This window comes from Plectropomus leopardus, chromosome 6, assembly GCF_008729295.1.
Source record: "Plectropomus leopardus isolate mb chromosome 6, YSFRI_Pleo_2.0, whole genome shotgun sequence".
NCBI classification, from domain to species: domain Eukaryota; kingdom Metazoa; phylum Chordata; class Actinopteri; order Perciformes; family Serranidae; genus Plectropomus; species Plectropomus leopardus.
The window spans coordinates 5,854,925-5,871,720 of record NC_056468.1 but is presented as its reverse complement, the minus strand read 5'-3'; the positions used below and the strand labels follow the sequence as shown (position 1 = coordinate 5,871,720).

General features: G+C 38.4%; 1 protein-coding gene across 1 annotated transcript in view; it reads right to left on the bottom strand.

Moving 5' to 3' along the window:
- Nucleotides 1-15,426, bottom strand: part of tacr1a (tachykinin receptor 1a) — a 46,420-nt gene extending 30,994 nt beyond the window's left edge. Inside the window, exon 1 of the mRNA XM_042487477.1 lies at nucleotides 14,944-15,426. Within this exon, the coding sequence (XP_042343411.1) occupies nucleotides 14,944-15,347 (404 nt within the window). The 5' untranslated portion in view covers nucleotides 15,348-15,426. The remainder of the gene's footprint in view (nucleotides 1-14,943) is intronic.
- Between the last annotated feature and the right edge of the window lie 1,370 nt (nucleotides 15,427-16,796).

Genomic DNA, 16,796 nt, shown 5'->3' with positions numbered 1-16,796 from the left:
GTACTTCAGGGTATGAGGAGAAAACGTATTACTTTGCCTCAGTTCTTTTTTATCCACTGCATAGATGTTTGACTTAAGCGCAACTGAGATTTGTCTGTGTTGATCTACTTTTATTTCAATTTCTTAAACATTGTTTGTTGTCCTTAATAACCTGGAAGATACACTGTCAAAGTTTTAAATGCACATTTAAAATGAATTGCTGGCGACTAGTTGCAAAGTCCCTGTACCATTTATACAGTCATTTATTGTGAAATATTACAGTGTACAAAGATGCTGTGATTATTTACAGGGACTCACAGAATGTAACTGTAAAATCTTACAATAAAATACTGTAAAATGATATAGTGAATATAGATACGAGGATGCTGTGATTAATTAAAGGGTTTTACAGGATAAATCTGTAATATGCCACAACAAATTACTGTAAAATAATACATTGATATAGGTAAGATGATACTGAGATTATTTCCAGAATTTTACAGGATGTAACTGTAATATTTCACAACAAATTACTGTACAAATGATTCAGTGATATAGATATGAGGATGCTGTGATTATTCAAAGGGTTTTACAGGATGTAACTGTAATATGTCACAATAAATTACTGTAAAAATGATACAGTGATATAAATATGAGGATGCTGGGATTATTTAAAGGGTTTTACAGGATGTAACGGTGATATTTCACAATAATGTTGGACGGTACATACGGTACTAGTTGCATTACTTCCACAGTAAGTTCCTATAGAATTTTGACAATAATTTATTGTGAAATATTACAGTTACATCCTGTAAAACCCTCGAAATAATTAATCGTTTATTTATCTAGTAATGCAGTGTCTGATTTATACTAATTTCTTAGGGATTAATTTTTTGTTGCTATACTTCATATACAAAAAACACAGAGCCTTAATATTGTTATGCCAGACTGTGTAAAGTCTGGAAACATGTACTGTGTGCTGCAGTTATTTTTTTGGCTCCCTTTTAAGCAAAGCTCTCCAGTGAAACACCATCCCAAACCAAAGAGGTCTAATTAAAGGCTTAATCCCGCTAATAACCCAAATAAATGTGCTAAATTGACATCCTCCCTCTAATTATATCAGAGACAAGAGGAGGCCTTTGAAATCAAACACTCCCAGCAGTCCGTTGAAAATGGGAGATCACAGCCTTGACTTTACTTTGGCTCAGCTTCAAACAACGCTGGCAGCCATGTGTCTTTTTTTTCTTCCCTGAGGTGAGTCACAACCGGGCCGTTGATGTCAGAATCAAACATACACCTGCAGAGGACAACGCGCTGCTGGCTCCATAGCCCAATTTATTATCCCCCCTGCTGGCATGCATGAAAGCGCTGCTCCGATTTAATGCATCCAGAGCAGACAACAGGAAAGGTTTCGGCATTGAAATCAGAACAAATTCTGTCATGACTCAAGACTAAAGTTTAAATCTGGTGTATGTGTTTAGTTTGGGAGAGCCGACCATCTCTTGAAAGTATAAGTTCAAGTTGGTCAGCAGACTCAACATGGACTGGAAAATGTGTCTGTAACTAGGTCGTAACTAAGGTTCGATGTACTTGCTAGAGTAGTAAACTGGGTTTCATTTTATATAGGATTCTACTGATGTTCCAGTATTCCACTAATTCCAGTAAAAGTCTCTAAAAAGCTTTCTATTCTGAGAGCTAATTGCCATAAAACATGAATACATTTTGATTATACATTTTTATTTTGTTTGTAATAGTTGTATGAGCCATGCTTGCACAAGGGCCTGACCGCATCACTGTCGTGCTCAAATTACATTAAAGCACACCCTCTTATGTAATATTGCTTAATTTAACGTTTGCAGGCTATTGAAATAATAACATAGTTCATAATTTAGGTGATTTTCCCCTTGAAGTGGAGGAGCAATGCCCCCCCACACTTCATACCCCTCAACTTGCAGGCCCCTTGATCAGTCCACACGTTAATGTTCACACTTGTCCCTCATTTTGATCTCAACTTCACACCTGTAATATTTTGTGATTGCATCTTGCTCGATCTGATGCTATCATGTTGACAAAATCTGTCCACAAATATACAGACTGTACTGCAGCTCCTCCAGTGTATCTCAACACGAACACTCCTTTCATTCACCAGAAAAAGTCCCACCAAATACTGCTACAGCTTAAAGGTATTTCATTTTCATTGATTTGTCGGCATCGACCTCTGCTCTCCCTCCTTTCATCTCAAATCTTGGAAAGCACACCTCTGAGACTTTGCTCTCCAAATATCTGTCTGTGGGCAATATCTGATAGCTCTCAATAAGATACCTTCTCACTGGGCAGCGTGCAGCAATGGGTAGCCAGAGCTAGATAGCATGGGTGAAATACACCTCCAATTATCCACAAATAGCACCTAAACTGCCATGGCAATGCAACAGTTCGATATAAACAACATGAGGCTGCTGCACTGTTTTCCTCAAGAAACGGAAGTGATTAAGAGGGAAGCAGCGAAAGCGACAGATGAAATTGCCTGCCTTCAAGCCTGCCAGTGATTTTTTTGTCCTTTTTCCAAATTGCATTTGAAAGTAGGTTGTGGTAATTTGATCATGAATTTGCTTCCTCTGGATTATTGGCCTCTCAGGGGGTTGTTGTTGTTGTTGTTTTGCAGAAGGTTATGTAAAAAAAAAAATTCTCATCAGAGATAGACTGGGTGAAGGTGGCAGAGTCTGCAGTGTGTGTGTGTGTGTGTGTGTGTGTGCATATATATGTGTTGGCTGGTGGGTAATTTGAAGTATTGTCACTGTTGTTTCCATTACTGTCCACATGCATACATATAACTCCTTCAGCCAACTCACTCTCATCAATACCCAGCAGACATCAGTGCCTTGTGCAAAACTAATATCCAGCTGCACACCACAGCATCACCCTCTCCCTGGTTGAGATTTCTTAGTCTGTGTGGTGTGTGCACAGAGAAATGCTCTTGGTGAGCAGCGTGTGTCCACTGAGGTAGAAGATGAGCTTGCTTGTTGAGGTAAGCATAATCTAGAAAATCCGATCCTCCAAAAAAACCACAAAACATCACTGAAGAGAGTTAAAAAACAATTTAAGAATAGGATTGATTTTTTTTTTCTTTTGTCTTGGCTCTGATTGCATGATTCAGATACCATTATGCAAATTAGTAGGCTAGTAATTAGCAAATGGATAATGACAGGTTAACTGCAAACATCTGCAATAATATCTGAGTCACACAATCAGAAAGTTGGTAACAAACAATGGTAACACACCAGGCCAAATCAAGAGACTCCAATGTTTCCCATTGACCATTTGCTTTATTGAATCCAAAAATCCCTTACAGCCTTAAAAGCATTCTCCGCATAGACCACCATTGTAAAAAAAAAAAAAATTCTGCTGACAACTCAAACTGCAAAAAAGGTCAATTATGACACTACTAATGTGGAAATAAACCTGTAAAATATTCACATCAAGGATGTATTAAGAAAACCTGGTTACAGCCATGGAGATGGGGGTCCTGTAGCACACGAAGCAAAAGTCATGCTATTTCAGAGTCAGCCATGTGCCGTTAAGCAGGGCACTACCAGCCTCAAAGCCGTTTTTCAAGCTCTAATCACGGTGGATTTTTGTGCTGACAGGAGATGACAAGTGTTGATTGGAGTGTTGTTTATTCACTCAGAGGTGACATGGCTCTCAGGCAGCTGTTTGGAATTATCTAAATGTGTGACACTGACTCTGATGGATGTGGATTTATAGATGCGCTGATGCAGTCTTTCACGGTGAAAATAACAGTGAGAATTACTGCTCACTTAGAGTAAGAAATCCAAATGTAAAATATGCTGTGTGTGCAGTGACCTGGCCAACAAACACAAACACATTCAGCCTTAAAACAGGAGGGACAGACAAAACTACACACCTCTGAAACACAGATTTACATCCTCATATGACATGAGAGTTGAGATCAATAAAAGTAAAACTAATATTGTATTTCCGAAAATATTTAGGAATAAATTTGGATGAGTTACTGTCTTGTCAATGTGTTATTGCTAAAATAGCATCTGTCTCTGTTGATGTAGTGCTTTGTCTTCTACATTTAGGGAACAAATGTGTATCATGCGAAATAAAATTTAAAAAAATAGAATAAAATAAAAGTCAGTCCAGGTTATAGAAGAAAAAAAAAGATACTAACAAAAATTTGATTTTGGAAGCCAAAGCCAGTGGGAGGTGAGCTATATCCACATCTTCTTCTTTGTCACATCTATGTCAGTACTGTTTGATGTCACCTAGTCCTCTTTTGGAGAAAAAAAACACATTGTTCCCACTTTTCATGCACAGAGAGCCAGAGGGAGAAGGGTGAGCACTGGGCAGTCTAACTTCCCATGATGATCTCTCTGGGGACAAAAGATGGAGGAGGGAGTAGAGGAAGTGGCAATTGAAGGAGGAAGGCGAGAGAGCTGGAGAGGTGGACGCTGTACGAAGTGGTTGATATGCTGTGCAAAACGTCATCTGCTGTCGTGGGTGTGTCTGGGAAAGGCTGGCTGTGTGCCTCAGCTACATTAGGTAAATATTAAAGGTCCAGCACTATAAAACTTCAGCTGAGCCTCAGTCTCAGTCAATCATTCTTTCATTTGTTACTGTACAAGCTGCTTGGCCATGTGACAGGCAGAATGCTGGAGCTCAAAAGTCAGAGAGGTGGAAAGTGGCCACAAAGCTGGCAGGTTGTGAATGAGTAGCACTTTTTTCTCTAAACAACTCCCACTGAAGAGCCATTAAAGGACCAATTCACTTGTGAGCGCACTTTAATACTTTATCATCAGTCAGACACTGACAAGCTGGGCACAAAGCACTGTACATTACACGACCGTGTTTCCCAGAATGCATTTCAGGAGCAGGAGAATGTGTTTTTACAGCTGCATTCCAGCCTATATAAGGCACTGTAGTTGTAGATAAGCCCCTTTTTTTCACTAATAATTAAGGCTATAAGTTGTAACTAATGACTTTATTAGCCTTGTGGTTTAAAATAAAATGATTTACTTTTTTTTTTTAGATTACTTAACCCTTTGAAACCAGGGGGTGACATTCTTGTGCTGCTTTCAGATGCCTTTCATAATATTAAAATGAATAAATTAACAAATATGTGTATATATATAAGCTACTGAAAAATGCATCCATGATTATCATAATTCCATATTTAAAATTATGTTACAGAATTATTAGATATTTTTTGTCTTGTTTGTCTTTTTTTTACCTTCCTTTTTCTTTTTGTTTTTCTTTTATTTCCCTTTTAATAATTTTCAGGTAATTTACTTGTACTTTTTAAATTTATTTTTTACTAATTTCTTGCTAATTTGAGGTCATTTCGGATGTCATTGGTCATTGTCTCCTTCCCATGTTTTTGAAAGAAGCCAATTTGCTCAGGTTTCACAGGGTTAAAAATCAATAACAACAACTATCGGAGTTGCCAGGTTGTGCCTGTGGTTCATCACACTTGCTTTGTGTGTTTAGCTACTTAATCCATCAGGTAGAGCCTTCACACTTGACCTTTGACCTTACGTAAAAATGATTTCATATCAAGAAAATGTTCCCCTACAATCACAAGCTAGTGGCTAACATCGTCTGTATTTTAAGGCCAGGTAGTGTATATTGGGTTTATTGCGGATTTTTTTTAATTTTTTTTTTTTTTTTACTTTTTTTACATTTCTATTAACTTAAATAGAAATGTCATGTCATACTAAGGCTACTTCTTTAAATAATACTAATAAAATGAGCAAAGAGATGCTAAAATGTTCTGTAAAGCTGAAATGAACAGCAGAATTTGGTGATAATTGTGGGATTGTGGAAGTAAACCTTTTTACAATATACTTTGCAATTTAATCAATTATTTATGGAAAATAATAATTAGTGGAAGTCATAATCCCTCAAATCTCCAGCTTTATTGATTTTTCAACATCTTTTATTACCATGGAAACAGAAAATGTGGTCAAATGCTACCACAAACACCCCTTGAGCAGAAACTTTGTCAGAAACACATTGTATTTGCGTTGGTTTTCTGTGAATCCAGCTTTTTAGCACCAGAATGGCGGACCCCACAACTACTAATGGAGAGTTAATTACTGAATGTTAATACATTTAATGGCTATTGCAGAAAAAAATGCAGACCATGTAATAATTAAATGTAATTAAAGTAAGGTCTGACAGTATTCAGTATTATATTGGAATCTGTTGGTATAAATGGAAATCTAAAGTTTGAGGCCAGACTTGTTGTCTTTTTCGATCCTTTTCCTCCTACAGTCATAATGATCAGACTTCTCCAGAGCAGACTGCCAGACTCTGCGTGGTGTTGCTTTTTGTAGCTGAGATGATGTCAGTGCGTTTCATTGGTGCTGTCTTTTTGGCTGAAAACATGCCGTTGTAAAATCAGGCAAGTGTCAGTAGTCGTATGAGGTAAAATAAGCTCTTTTATGTCCTGTCAAAACTACAGCACTTCACCAAGTTTAGCTCCACCAGAGCAGATTGAAAGGAAATAACAGGTGCCGCAAATGTTGCCGACATGTAAGCAACACAGAAATATCTTCAAAGAGGAGCTATAATTTGATATTTTTATGCCTGTGGCTGGAGGCAGTGCCTGAGACAGGGCAGCACTACTGAGGAGCGGCACTTGTGATTTTTATCCACGAGTACCATCACTGCTTATTGCTTACCACCACCTGCCAAGTTTATGGGTCTTGGTACATATGAACCCCTCAATAAATGGTAACTGTGTTTTTCTGTAATCTTAAGGCTGAGAGAACAGAGCTTAGAATGTCCCTGTTAAAATAGATTTTTTTTGACATGGCAAAAGACATCAAGCTGTCTCCATTAGCTGCCAACCACTGTGGTGGCAGTGAGACTTTGCACTGTGGACACAGTGCACCTGACTGCTGGACAAGGGACCATGTTGACCATTTCAACAAAGCAAATGATTTTGAGCTATGAAAGATAACAAGCCTGGAGGCCTGATTTACAAAGAAGTTAAATATTTGGGAGTGCACAGTTGGTTCACCGTACCTTATATGCAGTATTATATTTGTATACAATTTGATTTATCTCAATAGCTACATAATTTTTCTTTTTAATAACCAAATATACATATATATACAAACTGTGTAAATGCATGTCATATGTTACGTAGGTCTGTGCAAAGAAATACAAACAAAAGTCCATTTGAATTGTATACTGTATATTACCAAGATATGTGTATAAATATACATATAAATATATCCCAGACACATGCAATGTCATGCAACTGCTGACCTAGAGCCCACCTTTTTAGTGCAAATTCAGGCATCGGCTGGAGGCATTATTATTTGGGGTTGTTTGTCCCTCCTATTGTCATGTACATGATATCTCAGGAATGTCCTCAGGACCTCAAATTTAGCTCAAACGTCCACTGTCCATTGTCCACTCAATGATGGACTGATATGATTTTGGCAGTCAAAGGTCAAGGTCACTGTATCCTCAACCGTCTCCATACTCATGAATGCAATATCTCAGGATCTTCCTCTGGGATTTTCTTCAAATTTGGCAAAAACATTTTCTTGAACTGTAGGATGAGATGATCAAAATGTGCTGGTCAAAGGTCAAGGTCACAGTGAAAACACATTTTTGGCCATAACTCAAGGATTCATACACTAATTATGGCGAAACTTTGGAGGCATACTGTCGCAAGGTGGTAATCTTAGTTTTTTATTTACTTTATTTAGCTAGTGTTTTCAGGACTTCATTTCAGGTTCACTTTATCTGCAGTGTTATCGCAGAGTCTGGCTCCCCTTGATGCCCAATAACATCACAGTATTGCTTGTGTCTTATCCAGGATTGTTGCCATTTCACACTCCAGTTGAACTAATGAAAAACTCACAATGTCCTCCATTGGCAAAATTCTGTTAGATATTTAACTCCAGCTCCCAGTCCCCATACTGACGGCACAGAAAACTGCCATTGCATTTACAAGTTAAGGTAGGAATGGGAGAAGGACTGTTTCATTAAATTATGTTAAGCTGGTCCAAATGTTGCTGTTATTATGAAAACTTGATAACATAACTTATATGCCTGTACTGCAGATACATGACATATATAGTTTGCATGTATGTCTCACTAATCCAGTCCAATCCAGAAGAGCTTTGGTTAAATGGGCACTTGAAAATGCACACTGCCTCCCCGCAAGCTCAATCTCAATGATCAATGTCTGTAATTTCAAAATGTCTTCTCCCAGTTAACCAGGAATTGATCATAAACATGAGGGAAAGTGATCATCAGTGATTCATACAAAGAGCTAAGAGCAGCTATCTGTGGCAGCCACACTGAAGACCGAAACTAAATGGAAGGGAAATTAGCCTCGCTAAATGAGACAATAATGAATTTGGTCGTATCCTCCATACTTCACTGAGCACACTGATATATGGTAACTATTAAACTATCTATTAATCCATTCTCCACACTCTAGGACCCCTGGGAGCTGAAGCCTTTCTCCCTTGACACCCACAAAAGGCAGAGAAATATTCTGAACAGGTGACCAGTCTGTTGCAGGGCCACTTGAACATATGAACGTAGTGCAGAACAACAGCAATCAACAAGCTGTGTTAAAGGCATTACTCAAAAAAGTAATACATTACACGTCACATATCAGCTTTCCAAAAAAGTTACATTTCTCTTAATTACTCCCCTATAGAAAATAATTTGTCACTCTAATCATTACATAACTTTTACGTTAATCTGAAACATCCCCTGAGATGCAATGTCATATAATTGTCAATGAACAATATTGTAACAGTCTGCACAATGTGTTCTGATTTCTTCAGACTTTTGGGAGGACTGGTCTAAGAGTCTGTATCAGACTCATTTAAGTTGCTTTTTTTGGTCTGTCTGTCTGTCTGTCTGTCTTTGTTTTCACTTGGTTGGCTCATAGGATAATTGTGTTTTCTTGGTTTTTGGCTTTCAGTTTACTGTGTTTTTCCTCTCCTGTGTTTCTGTGATGCCTTTCCCTCTTTTACCCATACACACCTGTCCCTCATCAGTCTCATTAGTCCCTTCCTGCGCCACAGTTTCTCCCAGCCAATCAGCTCCCTGCCTGATCCTCCACCCCATCACTTTATTCCTCTCAGCTGAGCTTCCTTACCCTTTTTCTCCACCTGCACTTCATCCCCTCCTCAGTCTAATGTGTATTTAAGCCCTAGTTTTCAGTTCAGTCTTTGTCAAGTCCTTGTTTTGACCATATCATGTTCAGTTGCTGTTTGCTTGAAATAAAAAAATTATCTTTTGGGTTCCTATTGACTGCCATCTTCTGCATTTGAGTCCACCTACTTTGCATTACATGACAAATATAATATTAATGATCTGAGTGTCGCACACAGAACCTTTAAGAAGGTGAAATTAACTAGTGCTTTAACAGCAGTGAGAGATGGCTGCCAGTGATGGGTCGCAGTGGGTGTATTGACATTTCAAAAATTCTGAAATGAGCCTTGGCAGAGGTTCATTTAGGAAGACATTAATGATTCTCATTCATTCTCTCCATTGTTAAATTAATCAGACGACCATGGGCATTCATTCTCACAGTAAATTAACCACATTTTGTCACAGTCTCCATGAGCCAATCATAAGTTGCTTTCAAACTTTGAAACCATTTTTCCCTTGTTGCTGATACTTGACATTTCAGTGCTAAATCAATGAATTCTCCTCCACCCACTTCATTTCCAGTTCCCGTTACATCCAGCACCCAGGTTCTAAATTTTATTGTGCACTACATCAATGATTTTTTTTTTCACTGTCAAAATAACTCTTTCCTTCCACGGCCAGAGAAAGTACGATGCCATCAGTGTGAATTTAATGCGTTTCTGCCAGGGTTTTAATAGCGTCATTGTGCTGTACGAACACGGGTCAGTGGAAAATGACCAGATTTCTACATTTGCTGAATGGCAAATATGTCTGAATGTGAGAACTGTTGCCACTTTAATCTGCCTTTTCCCTCTCATTTCCTCCAGCTCTAGGTTGATTTTGAAAAAAGGTCAAGTTCATGGCTGTCTTGGTGAAAGAGGAATTAAAAGCCATCGTCACCTGAGATCTGGAGTTAAGACACAGATGCAGACTAAATAAGCTTCAGGAGGGATGCACACAGTGTTACAATAAGAACAGTATCAGTGTGTGTTGGAATCAAACACATGGATGCATGTTTACCCACACACAGAGAGATTAGATACACATGCAAACACAACATGTAAATAAACATTCATATAATATTCACACACAGAGGCTTAAGTGAAAACAAACCTACAGTATGTACATGCATGCAAATATACAGACAGATGCACACATAGAAACACATGAGCATGAGATAGCATACACAGACACACTCGCTCTCGCTCTCTCTCTCTCTCAAACACACACACAGGTCTTTTTATGAATCTAATTTTCATTCAGCCTCACTGTCAAGAGAAGCCGTCACCACTGATGAATACGGTTCCTTCACACATAAATGTTCATTGAGAAGAAGAGAAACCCCATATATAAAGATATAAATCTCCCAAACCCCGTATTTTTTCAGCAGCAGAGTCACTGCAGAGTAAAGTCTGTCATGGGCAGATAAAACTGAACATAGCCCACAGTATACACCATTATTAGCTGCTTTTGGCAAAGGCTTTATGACTCGGACTTGATCCAGAGGGCAATGAACCATTAACCACTCACTGAGCTACACAAAGCCTCTCAAGCCTGCATGCCAGAAAAAAATGTACATTTCTGCAGACCACAAATACGTTACATTTAATACATGTCACATCATTTCTAAGGTTGTGAAGTATATAAACTGATTTAGGACGTAGATGACTTACTGGTGGCTTTTTAGCCCCCAAACATGAGTGTTTTTTTGGCAATTTGTTGCTCTTCTTGTGCCAAAAAAGTGTTCGTTTTCTTATTACTCAGACATCACTGTGTTTCAAGATGGGATTGTGCCCTCAAACCCAACTTGTTCTTATTCCCAAGTTGTCAAATACTACTGGTTGGTCAGTGATTTTAAAGTCAGGCACTCATGCCCATAGCCACATTTTGTGGCAGTATTATACACCACCAGACAGCATCAGTTTATAACATGGCCAGACGGCACCTTATGCAGCAGTATGATGTGTCACTTGACAGGGACAGTTTGAAATGCTGTTGACAATGGGGTAATAGGAGATGGATACCTGTATATAGCAAGTGGAAGGGGAGATGGAGTGGTCCAACAAACCCTGGGCATTAATCCGTTAACTCACTGTTCACTTCCTGTATGAATGTTGTCCAAAAAGTTGTTGAATCCGCAACACATCCGAGGCTCAAATCCTCAGTTGGAAAGTCAGAATTTCTTTAAATCCAGCAGTCATTTTTCTCTGAGCAGTGAACTCTTGGTCCCCAGATTTTGCTGCAGAGTGAGTGTTCTTGACTTTCACTTTACTCTCTGATATAATGCTGCAGACACACAGGCAGTGGCACAGACTTTCTGCTTAGAAGTAGTGAATTCACAGCTCACAGCAATTTAATAGGACAGTCTCTGGCTTTTGTTTGGAATCTGGTGTCAGAAAAAATGTTGTTGCACATTTGTGACCTGTTGTTAGCACCGTATGGTTGTTTACTATATTATTTATAGCTGCTGTCACATTGAAGTCCATTTAAACTTTAAAACGTTGTATGATAAAACAAAACAAATTGTCGAATAGTCATATTGAACAGCCAAATCTGATTCGATTTGCAGAATTCTAAATCGGGTACAGCCTGAATGCTTTTCTTGTGTAAACCTCAGCACGTGTTTTTGTTTCACATGGAAATAAACATAAATACCCATGTTTTACAGAGGTAAGTTTATTTTGAAAAAGACTACGCATCTAACATGTAAAAACTGTACATTTTCTGTGAGAATGTGTATTTTGAAAAGACACAATACATTTAACACATAAATTGACATGCCATCCCCGGAGTGTGAACAACAGATGCAGGAGGATACCTAGCGCATCATATGTGAACGGTACTGACCAAGTGGCAATATTGAAGAGTTGGGATGAAAATGTGTTGCAGCCAAACCAGGTAAGCCAAAACATTATCTTTACCGAATCAAGGGGTTTTTGTGCATAAACATAATCACCTGTCAAGTACAGCATTGTCCATAGCAACATACAAAGGTGAAATGTGTATGTGGTTTGCAGAAAGGTACACTGCCAAGATTCCTTCAGTTGCTACAACAATAAGGAGTCCTTTGATGGAGAGGACTCCTCTGGCAATCACTATACATTGCTTTGACACAAAATGCATTCCACTGCATGCGCATTATTAGGTAGCTGATACATTGTAACTTTGTTTCTGTTTTTTTGCATTTCAACAACGCTGCAGTTAACAGTTAGGTTTAGGGACAGAAACCACTTGGTTATGGTTGGAAAAAGTTTATGTTTTGACCTAAAATACCTTGTTTTGGGGCAAAATCCTCAATGGAAAAACTGCGATGTCTCTGTTAATTTTGATGGAACCATTTCCACTGGAAAAAGCAACAAGTTGCTAAAAGCACCCATATTAAAAGTCGCTGGAAATGCAACAATGACTCGCTAAAACACAACTGGTTATGTTATTTGTTGGTCTTAAACAGTGGTCCGCAGCTTGGTGAGCATGTTACGTGCATGGCATGCGGTCCACCATCCCCTACACCAACAGATGACAAAGTCAGCTCATAAACAACATCACTTTAGAAAAGTTGTCTTGATATGTATGAAATGCACAAATTTAACATATCCGTGGTTTGCAGAAATGTACAATACCACCATTTCCTTCTAAATACTGTGACTGAGTCACATTTCCTTCCACCTTACTCTACATTCCACAACCACAGAGAGGAATTCCTTTCCTCATTAAGGTGGAGAGCTCGTACATGTCTCTCTTGGACACAATAAATGTTGGGGGTCTGGACATATATCTGCAGGAGATTGCCAGGAACAGATCAGAAATGCAATAAGATTCTTTCCCGTATGTGTTGTAAGACAGAACATAAGGTGTAATGGAGATGAGAACTTGTAGCCAAAGGCAGAAGACAGAACTGAGTAGCACTTTTGTATTTTTCTATCTGGAGCTATCCTATTCATGTAAGTAGATTGAATATGTATAGCTTTGTATGGCATTACTGGAATAACATTATGGCTTTTTTATATCCTTTTGTCCAGTCTGTAGTCACATTTTCAAAACTCTGACCACAGTTAGCACATCAGTCTGATGTGAACCCTACTTTTAACACAATTCATGCTATTTTTACAGAATACGCAATCAGTTAAAACGTCTCTAAAGGGCTTACTTACATTACATACAAGCTGGATCTTTCTTGTCTTATTTACAAATGCTTGCACACAGCAGAATTGAAGTCCTTATGTTCAAAACCTTGAATCAAGAAGAAAGCCTCAACTTCTGCAACAACAGCAGCCTAAAAACTCAACTGAAACAACTGAAAAGCATTTTTGAATGAACAGTTGATTGAAACATCAAAAAAAGATGATTTATGTAAGTTGTGTAAAACAGACCAACCACGATTAAAGACATAGGCAGGTGTTGCAATTCTTTCAATTACTTGGACATAAAAAGTACACTTTTTGAGTCATTATGAATAATGTTGATACAGAACAACACATAGGAGATTGTTAAGTGTGCATTTTTATGTTTTTTTTTGTTTTTTTTTGCCTTCTGTGCCTTTTTAACTGCATTTAATTTTTACCTATTCGGAACCAGAAAGTCACATATGTTGGATTTTTTTCAGTCAGCAATTTTATGCTGTTAATAAAGCTTTTACTGCAGCAATTCCATCACTATTTCTGTACATTCCACAAAGTAAAAATGACTAACGGACTTTTAGATAGTATTTTGGCCAAAGATGCATGCATTCAACACACGCAATCACAACCATAAAAATGTAGATTGGTTTACAGTAAAAGGAAACTGCTGAATAGAACAATTGACTTCATATTTTCTGTATACGGGTAAAACGTTTTTGCAATGCCATCAACTGTTTAAGTATTTTGAAAGTAGTCATGCTATGCTTAACTATTAAGTTCCCCAAAATGAACAATTTAGGAAATTGTGTAATAATAATGTACAGTAGGTGTGTTGCTGTGCTGAGTACAGATAAAGAAGCTTAAAAGGTACAGGTAATCACAAAAAAAAAAAATGTTTTATTAGTTTTATTTTGGCATCACTCTGCAAAGATGACCACAATGAAGCCTTTTGAAGCATATTGCAGGATTTCTGATTAATGTCTGTGAGATTTACTGCAAGGGAGGGAACACAATCCATGCAATAAAGAAGAGTGCTTCCTTAAGTTGTAATGGACTCCTGGATTATCCTAAATGAATGAAATAAAAGATACTCTAAAACACTATAGTGGTGCGTGTTTTAGTCCCTGTTCATAGTGGTTTTAGGTCATTGTGCAATGAATGATTAAGTGTTTCTGCTGTGAGATGGATGCTGTCAGTGATCTGGTACGGTTGATCCTGAGATCTGGGTGAAGTGAGAAAGAGAACTTGATATAGAGACACGCGTGTCACCGAAAATAAAATTAAATATAATAAAATAAAAGAAATTGCAAGTATTTGGGTGCAATATACATTTTAATATCTTTTTTTGTACAATATTTTGTCCAAAGGACACTCAATCTCAATAATCTTTGACCAGAGAAGCAAAGCAACTGACAACTGGAGCGCATTATGGATATGGCTAATAGACAAAAATCCACTTAGATATGAGTAGTGTTTTACTACAGTATTGGAATATGAGTGATCATATCACTTTGCAACCACTCTTAAGTTTCAGCACAATGTCCATGCATTTTGCCATCAGTGATTCAAGACGGAATAGAGAATAATTTTGATCAATGATGACGTAATAATGGTTTAACTGTGCGCTTTACAGAAACACATTTCTTCTTACCTGTCCAGAGCGATGGCAGTCATTGAGTAGATGCTGGCGAACACAGCCGCGATCGGAAAGAAGTTGTGGAATCGGCAGTACACCAGTCCGAAGTACCACTCGTTATGGACGGCGTAGGTAAAGTTGATGACCGTGTTGAAGGCGGACATGGAGGCTTCTGCGAACGCCAGGTTGAGCAAGAAATAATTGGTGACGGTCCTCATGCGTTTGTGCGCCATGATAATCCAGATCACTGTCACATTGCCTACCACGGACACGATAACTATACAACTGTACGCAATGGCCCAGAGAACAATTCTCCAGACTGGCTGCACAAACTGGTTCCAGTACACGGTCCCGTTATTGGTGACGTTGGAGCCGCTGGTCCAATTTGACGCATCTGTAATATTAAATAAAGGATCCATTTTGCTGTATAAAATTATTAGTAAAACTAAAACCACTGAATATAAACCTAATTCACTACAGAACAAAGTTAAACATCCCGGTGCCAAATACAAACTAAACAAAAAAGCTACGGAAAACCGTCGCGCGCTCTGTTGGAATGCTCTCTTACAGACTCCAATGACTTGGAAATAATAAACTCAGGACCTCAGTATAAGTGAGATACTTGCACTTTACCACAATCTATCACCATCTGTTGCTTCCAACACTTGTCGCTGTGCGTAAAACACAAAACGCGCCTTTTACGCGCATCGCAGCACCAGAAGAAGTCCGTGTTCCTCTCACTACTCTCACATATCTGAGCTCTGCGCTCCTTCAGCCGCTCTGAGCACTCCCCTGCCCCTCTGCTCGAGCTGAGCGCCTGCACACCAGCTTATGTAGCGAGCCGAAGCGCACCCGGCCAATAGGCAGGCTCCGTAATTGTGACTGTGGATGAGCCCAGGTAAGTTATTTATTCTATTCGACTCAGACCGCACGGGAAAGCCAACAGGATTATCATGCCTAAATACCTCTTATCTGATTAAATTTGCTCATCATTCCTCTGTAGGGAATAACAAGCACGCAAGCAGGAGAATGGAAGAACGAATAGGCACATGAGTAATAATACAAATACTACTATTAATGCTACTCATCCTATCGATAATATTTACAAATTGTTATAATAATAGTGGTGGTAAAAGCAGTGGCATCATCGATGACATCAGGGGCATTTCTAGGATTTTTTCTTTCTAAAGAAAACAAATAAATTTAAAAAAAAAAGATATTTTTTGTTTAATTTAAAAATGTTTAGCTTTTTTTCTTTAGCTTTTTCGGGTGGGTTGTTTTTCAAGGGTTTTTTTGGTGATTGTTTTTCTTTAAAACTTTCTGGTATTTTTTCTTTTTGAGTGTTGCCGAAAAAAAAATGTTTACCATTTTTTGTCTCTTTTTGGGGAGATTTTTGCCTTCCATACTTGAAGGCCTCCCAAAACAACTCATTTATTATTGTCAGAAACTGTAAGAACAAAAATTATTGCTGTATTTTCTAATTTCCAATGGTCCTTGAGCACATTGTGTGGGATAAACCTTCTCAAAGTCACCCAGGGATGCTCAATAAAAATTTTTTTTTAGCTTTGGGGATGGTGAAAAACAAACAAACAAAAAAAAAAATAACAGCCACTCCCCTCCTCTGACTGAAAAAGAACAGTCCCGTAGGCCCAGTGACACCACTGGATCAAATTCATCTTGAATAGATTTATTTGCCTAATACAATTTAAGAGATCCATATTTGCTCCTGAATGTGGTGAACCTTGTGGGCTGAGATGCCACACTGTTTAAATGTCTGTCTGCCCACTCACTCACTGCCCCCTCTTGTGGACTCACAGTCTGGACTGCAGAGCTTATTTGGACATGATCTGCTTCATGGGATGTGACAT